Source organism: Elaeis guineensis, chromosome 2 (assembly GCF_000442705.2).
Source record: "Elaeis guineensis isolate ETL-2024a chromosome 2, EG11, whole genome shotgun sequence".
NCBI classification, from domain to species: Eukaryota; Viridiplantae; Streptophyta; class Magnoliopsida; order Arecales; family Arecaceae; genus Elaeis; species Elaeis guineensis.
In genome coordinates, this window is record NC_025994.2 from 5,846,534 (window position 1) to 5,858,516 (window position 11,983).

Below are 11,983 nucleotides of genomic sequence, written 5' to 3' on the forward strand. Positions count from 1 at the left end.
ATCCCATTGGAGTCCACATACAATATTCAAATTCAAATTCAATCATTATATGCATATCCTTCAATGTTATCTAAAGAAGTACTCCAATTATTAAGGATGGCAAAATCGACTCGATCCGATAGGTATGTATCCTACCCAAATTTGATCAAACTCAAAAAATAGAGTTTGACCAAATTTAGATTCGGATTTGGATAAAATCCGAAAACTATAGTACGAATATAGATAGGATATGGATAGTGTTGTTTTCTATTCAAATCTGAATTTGAACCCGATTCGAACCTATGGATATGTGTAATATCCGAACCCATACCCAAATATATATGTTTATAATTTTGTTTTGAAAATTTTGTTTTAGTTGATAATATGCATAAAATTATTTTAGTTATTTATATGTTTTATGTTGAATTATAATTTTATTTCTATGTTTGATTTCTATAAATCTGGATCTATAAATTATGTTCTATATTGAATTGATAATTTTGTTTTAATTGATAATATGCATAAAATTATTTTGATTGTTTATTTTTTTTGGGTATGGGATAGGCATGGGGTGGGTATGGATTGGATATGAAGAAATTGGTTACCTATGGGTATCCCCAAACTCATTGGGTATGAAAATGGGTATCTTTTTTTTATCCGATCGGGTATCGGATAGGATTTGGATATAGAGTATTAAGTTCGGATTTGAGGATGGGTAGTATAATATCTAATCCAAATCCTACTCATTGCCATCCCTACCGATTATCTACTTTGATTATCGATCAGGTAAGATAGAGCTGTTTAACAGTTTTTCATACAACTGGAGATTGTTAAGGCAGGCATGTAGAAGACAATGAAAGTAGTGTATTGCCATCTTAATGCATGGTGCATACCTGCTGCCACCGTAAGCCAGTGATTCTAGGTCTGGTTGGACTCTTTCACATAGTGCAGTATCTTCCATTTGCCATGAAAAGATAACCGGGATTTTGAGTAATATGATCTTTGCATTTTAAATTTTTATATTTTTTAATTAAAAAATATTTAAAAATTTAAATAAGAGATGTTAAACTTTTTATTATTCTGATGTCGAGTTATTTTTTTATAGGATCTCTCCTATAATATCATCATCGCAGTAGAGTTTAACTACCGAATTCGAGATAATTTGGTGTGGTTCCTTTACGCTTTGCATAGTAGGACCTTCAATTCTTGATTGAAAGGGATATCAGCGGCTCTACCTTTCCATCCCTTGAATAGATAGAGGGGTAGGGCAAAGCTTTTGATTTTTTTCATGATGTCAAATAATTGAATAATGAAAATAGACGATGAGTGCCTGATTCAGATTGATTAGATAGTGTAGGGACAAGATTTAAATTTTTTGATCTATTAGGATGCCTCAGCTGCATACATCACTGTACTTCCACTTGATACATATCGTAATGACTTATCTCATCATGGTCTTTATATTTTTGAATATTTTTCTCAAAATTCAACATGGTAGCATCATAAAAAATGAGAAAGAAACATTAATTGCAAAAAGGTATTGTAGCTTCCATCTCGAGACGGTACGGCAAAGAAAAATAAGAGACGAAAACATGCCAAGACACATGACATCAATACAGAATACTTCTGATGGAAATATGGAATATGGAATATGGTAGCAAAGCTGGTGGTGAAACATGGATCCACTTAATTTGAGAGGAAGGTGGAACCAGAATAAGATTCCAAGGTAAGATGAACAACATGGCTTGGAAAGAAAGCCAAATCTTACATAAAATGTGTATGTTTCCCCATCACAGCATTCAGGATTCAGAAACAATATAACGAGAAATTTTAAATCAAGATGATTATATGATCCACTGCAACATTACAATGCCAAGTTCCAAATTTATAGCAAGAACAATGCGTAGAGAATACATAACAAATATTAGAAGGACTGAAGGAGCCAAGCTTAAGACCAGATGCAAGGGCTCCATGTGCATATTGAACATGACAGCCACCATCTAAGTGGCTGTCACAGCAGACCTGCATTATGGGGATTAGATATTTCAGAAAGGACTTTACATGATATCATTCAATTTAACCATTAGACACTGCTGCATCTTAACCAGAGCAAAGATAAATATGAACAACAAATGAAGTAGGCTTTTTACAAAAGCCAAACCTTCCAATTACATTCGTTTCACTTGCAAAATCTTGTTGAGCTACGGTACCTTTGTCCAAATTGGTCGGTAGAAAGGGTCCCCAAGTAGCCACACTCAATGGGATAAGACCAAACTCCTGTCCTCCGATGACAGAACCAAGCATCTTTGTTAGCTTTACATTGCCAACAATAAAGAATATTTTAAAGCAGTGTACCGACCTGCCAAACCTGAGACCTCCGTGGTCGACCAGCCAAACCCGATGGAGTGGAAAATAGCCCAAATCTGGCCCAAACAAGGGGGCAGTGAACGAATAAGAAGGAAATCCTAGCAGATGCCCGGCCCAAGAAAGAGGAGGGAGAGAGAGGGGGGGCCGGGCAAGCCACAGCAAGAGAGGAGGCTAGGAAAGTGGGAGAAGGAGAGTGGGAAAAAGGGGAGAAGAGAGAGGGAAAGAATATTACTGCCGAGCCTCGCCTTCAAACACAGTGTATCAGCTTCATCGACATCCATCGAAGAGAAGACAATCGGAGAGGGGCAACCAAAAGACCAGATAGGAGGAAAAAAAAAATTGCTTAGGGTCTCGGCTAAAGAAGAAAACCCACGAACCCGACGAAAAGAAAACGTCTCAGCTTGGGTCGAAACTCAAAATTCCTGGCTCAATTTTGAGTTCAAAAACAATAGTCAAACCAGACCAAACCCACTGATCATGACCACTTCATTCGATGCTTCTAGAATATTCTTCGAACCAGACCAGGCAAGCAAGTGGTCACCGATTAAACCGGTCAAACAGACAAGTTCGATCTGATTTTAAAAACATTGGTTTTCTGTTGTCCATGCCTGTAACATAGCATCCGCTAGAAAATGATGATCAACATATCTATCCAATGCAGCAGATCATAAATTGCTCAAATTGAAGAATTTATGCAGCCTAGTAGGATTGCCATATTGGAATTTTCACCAGTGGTGGTCCCATGGCTGCTCCTTCTAGACCACACAAGCATCTTGCACTCAAGGAAAATAGCAAACAAGAAAATAAGAAAAATTTATGCAACAATAGCCAATACTTGCTTATCTGATGCAGGCATAGATATTAACTTGGTAAAAAGCTAAAACATTATCATAATGACAACCAATTTCCAAACATGAGATGTCAAAATGTGTGCCTAAACAAAATCAGGACACAGGTCCATAGCACAGATTGTACAGCAAAAAGAAAGCAATGATAAAATGTAATGCTCATACAACTCCGGGCCCAGAAATCACAAGCAATACATTCATAGAGTCACAAAATGCATACAGACAGAAAAGTGTTTCTCATATCACAACATACCAAACCATGGCAAAGCAACCTGAACTGAAAATTGTCAGAAATATGTGATATAAGCCTCAGGCCATTTCTTCCTCTTCCTCTTCCTCGTACTCTTCTTCAGCTGTTGCATCCTGGTACTGCTGGTACTCAGCCACCAAATCATTCATATTGCTTTCAGCCTCGGTAAACTCCATCTCATCCATTCCCTCACCAGTGTACCAGTGCAAGAAAGCTTTCCTCCTGAACATAGCTGTGAACTGCTCACTTACCCTGCGGAACATCTCCTGGATGGAAGTTGAGTTCCCAATGAATGTGGACGCCATCTTCAGCCCCTTTGGTGGGATGTCACACACACTGGATTTGACATTGTTAGGAATCCACTCAACAAAGTAGGATGAGTTCTTGTTCTGCACATTGATCATTTGTTCATCCACTTCTTTTGTGCTCATCTTCCCACGGAACATGGCTGAAGCTGTGAGGTAGCGGCCATGCCGTGGGTCAGCAGCGCACATCATATTCTTAGCATCCCACATTTGCTGAGTCAGCTCAGGAACGGTGAGGGCACGGTACTGCTGGGAGCCTCTAGAGGTTAAAGGCGCAAACCCCACCATGAAGAAGTGAAGCCGGGGGAAAGGGATCAAGTTAACTGCAAGCTTTCTGAGGTCAGAATTGAGCTGACCTGGGAACCTTAGGCAACAGGTTACACCGCTCATGGTAGCAGAGATGAGATGATTTAGATCACCAACTGTGCCCAAGAGAAGCAAAAAAACAAGGCTTTAAGACCATCAAAGAACAAGAAATAACTATGACAGATTTATATTGTAAGCAGAATGCTCCAATCAACCAACCCGAGGTGGCAATTCACATTGGAGTTGGAAGTCTAAAGCAATCCAATACAGGATACAATAAAAAAATTATAATTCTAATTCAGCACTTTTTATCATTTCTAATTAAACCATCCAAATTCTCAAAAAATAACATCAGAGTTTGAGCAGTGAAAGAAAAAGGAAAAGAAATAAAAGAAACATGACCTACAGGTAGGAGTGGCAAGCTTGAGAGTGCGGAAGCAGATATCGTAGAGAGCTTCATTGTCAAGGACCATACATTCATCAGCATTCTCAACAAGTTGATGAACAGAAAGTGTGGCATTGTATGGCTCCACAACTGTGTCAGAGACCTTGGGTGATGGGAAAACTGAGAATGTCAACATCATCCGATCTGGGTACTCCTCTCTGATTTTAGAAATAAGAAGCGTGCCCATGCCAGATCCAGTGCCTCCTCCCAAAGAATGGCATACTTGGAATCCTGTAAAGGCAATCAAACAGATAAACAACAACATTCTTTAAAATGCTAACTGTCTATTTTTGTTTTATTTTTGTTATGTTTGTTGGTGGGTGCGGGGGGAGGGGCGTGCGGCACAGGGGACAAAGCAGACCACAATTGCACCATGGTGTACTAGAAAAATTTGAAAAGATAACAAAATGCACCGCATTGGCTCAAAACATTCCTTGTATATAAGAGTCAGAAACCACATTTGCTTTTCCATAATAAAAAAGGCCACATATATCTTGAGATGCATGCAACCCTTCCATACTATAATAACCTAATCAATATAAAGTCCAACTTAATCATCTAAATGCAGGAATAGCTGAAGAAGGATAAAAGAGAAACATGTCATGAGTTCATAAGGCTCTATGCATCTACAGACAGGAATAATCTGATCATGATTTACAAAGCCTCATCTGATTATGCCTTACTCTGCTCAACTAAGCTTAAATTCCTTGAAGATAGTTTCAAGCGTAACTGTGTGTCCAAATCCATCTTAAAATATGCAATATTTATTGCTTACTATCAAATCCCTATTTCTGAGAAGAATTACTTACCAATTCCCAAGAAATCTGAAGACCAGCATAAAAACATATGTTAAAATATATGATCACAACCTTCCTCCGAGCCACTAAATTAGTAGTCACTGCACTTTCAAACTATAGCCATTACACTCTTTGCAAGAATCTGAAACAAACGTTCAAGGGTAACAACAAAGTACCAGATGAGCTATGATAGGGGATTTCCTTTGAATCTCAGATGTTTAGTTACTAATAGGACTTTTCTGACAAATGAACATGTAAAGCAACTGTAGAAAGGCCATATCAAACCAGTAAACACAGATGCACCCATAAGATGTTGTAGTACATGCCACCTTGTATAGAAATACACACTAAAGCATGGTTTAAATACTTGATGATAAATACAAAGAACTACTATTATTATTTTGTCGTGCTCATTTTTTAATAAACTAAAGATACTGGGATTGCAATCATGGGTCAAAGAGAAAGAACATAGACACTACAAGATCACATATGTTGCGTACTTGGAAATTTAACCACCCACGCAGATCAAAGCTACCTCATGACGATCCAATACTACACATTTAAACCAATGTCCACCCAAATACTTGCAAATATAAGATATTACCAATGGACTATAAAACACACCATCAGTCCAAGATCATTAACATATTTTACCCCTTAAGTTCCATAAAAAATAATCACAATAACAGAGCAGAGTTCAGGCAAAGATCTGGACAATAAAGTACCATAAAATTTTGTATTTATATGATTGTCTACACACTCATCGATTAAACTTGCCAACCCAGATACAAAACATTGAAAAACATATGTAAGTAAGAATCTGAATCATAACAATCTCCACCCACAATTCATTTTCATCTAACCAATGAATAGAAAGACCTATACATTTTATACGTAGTTCACATCACCCTCACACCCACTTGGGGAGTTTCTATCTCCATGAAGGATGCACAAACTATAAATCTCACTCGGATGTGGATGAAAGATCTATGGTGACAGAATAGAGCTACCATAAGTTTCCAGCTGCCAACCAAAGAATAGTATTGTACCGCTCCGAAAATGGTTAAATAGCATCTCATTAACACAAAAATCACTTACCTCATAATAGACCATACAACCTAAACATTAGATGGGTTGGCCCACATCGAGATGAATCCTGGTTGGCACTTTAACATTAAAACTAAAATATGAAGATTCAACAAAGAAGAGAAATAAACATTAAAAGAAAAAATGAATCAATCAAATTAGTTTGACAAAAAATATTAGCTAGCCATCAGAAAATAGGGACGCAAAACTTCTACAATTATATATGAACTAACAATGTAAGTAAATAACAAGATTGAGCAGAGGAATAATCTAAGAAGAAGCAACTTAAAAGATCACAATGTGGAGAAAACATGAATGTCAAACTTGCAAGTCGTGATTCTTAGATTATAGGCTAAGCTTCCATATAAAAGGAAATTCAGATTTCAAGAAGCAGTAATCCTGACACAATAATATCATTGGAGGCAGGATTTTTTTTTTTTGGAAAGAACAGGATAATTAGCATTCAAATATCATATACAACAAAAACTAATATCTAAAGAAAGGATAAATTAAAGAAATATATCAAAATTCCTAATAACCTTCAATGAGACAAATAACACAAATACATCTAACCATATGTAAATTACATCGCAAAACCAAATTAACAACATATCAGATAATATGCGGAAAAATCAAAGAAAAACACATAAAAGTCTTACAAAATGCTACTAAAACGAAATCTTGAACGACATCAGCAAGAAAACGAACAGAAACCCTAGTATTCTCCATTTCAAACCACAAACCTTGCAAGCAGTCGCAGTTCTCCGCCTCCTTGCGGACCACATCAAGAACGGAGTCGATAAGCTCGGCGCCCTCGGTGTAGTGCCCCTTGGCCCAGTTGTTGCCAGCCCCAGACTGGCCGAAGACGAAGTTGTCCGGCCGGAAGATCTGGCCGAAGGGGCCGGATCTCACGGAATCCATGGTCCCGGGCTCCAGATCCATGAGCACCGCCCTGGGGACATAGCGCCCGCCGCTGGCCTCATTGTAGTAGACGTTGATACGCTCAAGCTGGAGGTCGGAGTCGCCGGAGTACTTGCCGGTGTGGTCGATCCCGTGCTCGTCGCAGATCACCTCCCAGAACTTGGCCCCGATCTGGTTCCCGCATTGCCCGCCCTGGACGTGGAGGATCTCCCTCATCTTCTCCTCCGAGCGCAGCCCTCGTCCTGTGGGTCTCCGGCTAGGATTCCGGCGAAAAGGTGGCGGCGGCGAGAGGAGGACGGGTAGGATGGGTGGGAGCGGAGGAGAGATTAGCTAGGGCTTTTATATGACGGGTGGGCGGTGTGCTCCCCAAACCCTCGCTCCCCGTTTATATCGCAGCCTATTGACTGGGTATCTCGCGCGCATGATGCGTTGGATGGGAGGGAGTGAGCACTTACGGTGAGGGGATCCAGGGAATGCTTCGCTGGAACGGACGGTCGCGAGGAAAACCGTTACGGTGTCGTTTACAGAAATGGTGTGAGTCGGCTGTACGGAAAAATGGTGTGGTCGCTCCAAGCTGGACCTCCCGTGAACCTACCTAAACTTTCACCAGTTTGAGGATAACAGCATGCACCCTAGATTTTCATTAAAAAAAAAATTATAATAATAATAAATTATAAAACCTTTCTAAGATTCAGGTCTATACAGTTACATACAATAGTTTGTAAAATTTATATTAAATTAGTTAAATGAGTGATATCAATAAAATTATCTACCTCATGTAAAAAATCAAAATCATCTTCAAAAAGAAAAAATGATGCATAATTTTTTTCGTATTTTTGAATAGATGTTATATCATTTAATGCTATTTTGATCATTTTTAAAATTTTTCTCATATGTCAATTTAGATCCCATTTAAGATTAACAGATTGATTGACACTCTGTTAGATTATGAGTTAAAGTATTAGATTAAAAATATAACTCAGGAGGATAAATATAGATTTTTTAAATTATTAAATATAAATATAATTTATCTCTAAATTTTGAAGAATTTTTGTAATTTATTTTATTTAAAAAAAGAAAAGCAAAACAGCCCAAATAGTTTGGCTCGAAAACTAGTGTTGTTGTTAGGTAATTATGTGGTCAGGATGCTCAAGTCATGCCAAAAACAAACTTTACTATTTGGTTGTAGCCCTAACAAGCTAGGTAAAGTCAGGTCAAGGCTGTAGGTGTAATTGTTGTTAATTGCTACTGGTGATTGCTTTGTGAAATGTATGAGAAGCTTATATGCTAGAGACAGTGCTTTGTGACATACTAATAATTATTGGACCAAGTACGAAAAACTTGTAATACTATGGAATTTTGTTAAAGCAAGTGGCAAAAGGTGAGGTTTGAAGGATGTTGGTCCGTGCTTCTACGTATAAATCTTAGGCGCCGGGAGTAGCATCTTGGGAGTTTTTTTTAATTAATATAAAAAAATTTATTTATTTAAATAATTTAATTTTTAATTTATTTATCAGAATGATGCGAAATCGATAAAACGTCATTTTGAATGGCATTTTATTATGGTCATATCACCCTCTATTATTTTACGTAGATCACGTAAAAAAAATTAAAAAAAAAATATCAAATAATATGGTATTTTTAAAAATATCATTTTATTTGACATTTTTTCCTCCAAAAAAAATGAAAAAAAATAAAAAAAAATTAAAAAAAAAATTTATAAAAAAATAAAATTTTTAATTTTGATAAAAAAAATATCATTTAAAATTAGTATCTCCATTTCAAATTATCTTTTTAAAAAAATATCTGAAAAAAATTGGTGTAAAAAAAATTAAAAATATCATTAAATAAAGAACGAAAAGAAATAGAAATTATAATTCAAAAATTATTTAAAAATTAATTTTTAAAAAAATATCTCAAAAAAAATATTAAAAAATAGCATAAAATAAAAAATACCATAAAATTAATTTTTTTAAAAAATATCATTAAAGAAGAAAAAATGAGGAAAAATTGAGAAAAAAAATAAAAAATTATAATTTAAATAAATTTTAAAAAATAAAAATTTAATTCTAATTCAAATAAAAAAGATAATTTTAAATTATTTTATCCATTTAAAATTAATTTTTAAAAAAAATATCTAAAAAACTTAAAAATTTAAAAAATAAAGAATACCATAAAAAAGAAAAATAAGAAAGAAATGAGAAAAAAATAAAAATAAAATTTTAAATTTTAAAAAATTAAAATTTAAATTTTAATTCAAATAAAAATCATTATTTCAAATTAGTTTTCCCGTTTCAAATTAATTTTTAAAAAAAAATATTCAAAAAATAAAAATTAAAAAAATAAAAGTGCCATAAAAAGTCAAAAATTTAAAAAAATAAAAAAATAAAAATTATAATTTTAAATTTAAAAGAAATAAAATTTTTAATTTTAATTAAAATAAAATTTTTAATTTTAGTTAAAATAAAAGACATCATTTCAAATTACTTTTCTCATTTTAAATTCATATTTTTAAAAAATATTCCAAACAAATAAAAAAATACCTCAAAAAAAATTTTATAAAAGAAGAAAAAAATGGTAAAATGAGAAAAAAAATAAAAATTATAATTTTAAGTTATAAAAAATTTAAAATTTTAATTTGAATTCAAAAAAATAAAAGAAAAAAATGCCATACGAAAAGTGAAAAAAAATGTGATAAAAAATAAAAATTATAAATTAAAATTTAAAAAAAAATTAAAATTTTAACTTTAATAAAAATAAAAAATATCATTTCAAATTACTTTCACCATTTCAAATTATTTTTTTAAAAAAATATCTGAAAAAAGAAAAAAATTGGTGTAAAAAAATAAAAAATATCATAAAAAAGAAAAAAGGAAAAGAATTGAATAGAAAAAATAGAAATTATAATTTTAATTTAAAAATAAAAATTATAATTTTAAATTTAAAAAATTAAAAATTCTAATTATAATTCAAATAAAAAATGATAAAAAATAAAATTTATAATTGTTACTTAAAAAAATTTTAACTTTAATTCAAATAAGCAATTATCATTTCAAATTACTATGCCCATTTTAAATTAATTTTATTTATTAAAAAATCACATAAAATAAGTAAAGAAAATAAAAAATTAAAAAAACTATAAAAAAAAATGGAGAAAAATGCCAAAGGGAATGGCGTTTTTGAAAATGCCATTTCCTTTGGATTTTTGAAGCTTAAATTCCAAAAAAAAAACCCCTCTCTCCTTCTTCTCCTCTTCTCCGGCTATCTCCAGCATTTTCTCCTCTCCGACGGCACGGCGGCGACCTCACAGCGGTGGTGAGCTCTCCCTCTCTCTTTCCTCTTCCTCTCCTCTCTCCCTCTTCCTCTTCCTCTCTCTCTCCCTCTTTTTCCTTGGCCGCCGGCGATAGAGGGCCGGTGGCTGGCCGGCGCGCCCCGACGGCGGCCCCCCTCCCTTCCCTTGGCCGGCCCCTCCTTTCTTCCTGTCTCTCTCTCCCTCTTCTTCTCTCTCTCTCTCCCTCTTTTTCCTTGGCACCGACGACAGAGGGCCGGCGGCGGGCCCGGCCCCCTTCCTTGGCCGGCCCCTCCTCTCCCTTTTCCTCTCTCTCTCTCCCTTTTTTTCCTTGGCCATCGACGACAGAGGGCCGGCGGCGGGTCGGCGCGCCCCGACGGCGGCCCCCCGCGGTGGCCCCGACCTCCTTCCCTTGGCCGGCCCCCTCCTCTCCTCTTCCTCTCTCTTTCTCTCCCTCTTTTTCCTTGGTCGATGGCGACAGACGGCCGACGGCAGGTGGCGGGCCCCGACAGTAGCCCGACGGCGGCTCCCCACAGTGGGCCCCGACGGCACCCCAGCAATGGGCCACGGCAGGCCCCTGCAGCGGCCCTGACGACGGGCGGTGGCGGGCCCTGGTGGCCCTCCGACGGTGGGCCGGCGCCTGCGGCACCTTCTCTTTCGATTCACGACGGCGGGCCCCGGTGGACCTCAGTGGCGAGCCCGGTGGCCCTCCGGTGATGGGTCCGTGCAGCCCTGTGATGCCCTTCTCTTTCGATCCGCGGCGGTGGCCCTCCGATGGTGGGCCCGTACGGCCCTGCGGCACCTTCTATTTCAGTCTTTTTAATTTTTATTTTTATTCATTATTTTTTATTTTTCTCATTAGATTAAGATTTATTTTAAATTTTGATTCAATCATAATTTAAAATTTTAAAATATTACATTTCATGAAAACGTAGATCTGTCAGTTGACAATGTAGGATATTCTACGATATCCGTATAAATATATATTTGATTATATATTTTTGTACGGGTACCATAAAATATATACATTAGTCAATTGATTGTCCAGTTTGGACAGTTTGAAAATTGCATTTAATTCTATAGGTAATTACGTTATTCGAATAATATGTGGAGGGTTCGAGAGAAATTTCGGACAGTATTTTTCTTTAGTTCTCCTCACACATTTTCAGTCGTATGGGGAGAACTAAGGAAAAATGCTATCGAAATTTTTTTGATCCTTTTTGCGTATCATTTGATTAATGTAATTAACCTATAGAATTAATGCAATTTTCGAATGGGATAGAATCTCTGTACCTATTTGTTGATGATATGATGCATTTATTATGTAAATTTTTTGAAACAATAAAATAATTAGTAACTATATATTTTATTTTGATTTTGTCATAGATTT

The 11,983-nt window shown here is 35.9% G+C and overlaps 1 protein-coding gene and 1 long non-coding RNA gene across 2 annotated transcripts; both read right to left on the reverse strand.

Moving 5' to 3' along the window:
- Positions 1–1,814: 1,814 nt before the first annotated feature.
- Positions 1,815–2,845, reverse strand: LOC140855409 (uncharacterized). The gene is made up of 3 exons (XR_012138344.1): positions 2,339–2,845; positions 2,190–2,256; positions 1,815–2,001 (listed from the first exon to the last, which is right to left on the reverse strand). It is a non-coding gene; the product is annotated as an uncharacterized lncRNA (long non-coding RNA).
- A 362-nt stretch (positions 2,846–3,207) lies between these two features.
- Positions 3,208–7,677, reverse strand: LOC105033235 (tubulin beta-5 chain). The gene is made up of 3 exons (XM_010907949.4): positions 7,127–7,677; positions 4,462–4,731; positions 3,208–4,171 (listed from the first exon to the last, which is right to left on the reverse strand). Exons 1-3 carry the CDS (start codon positions 7,518–7,520, stop codon positions 3,504–3,506), a joined length of 1,332 nt encoding a protein of 443 aa, XP_010906251.1. The 5' UTR covers positions 7,521–7,677; the 3' UTR covers positions 3,208–3,503.
- Positions 7,678–11,983: the final 4,306 nt, after the last annotated feature.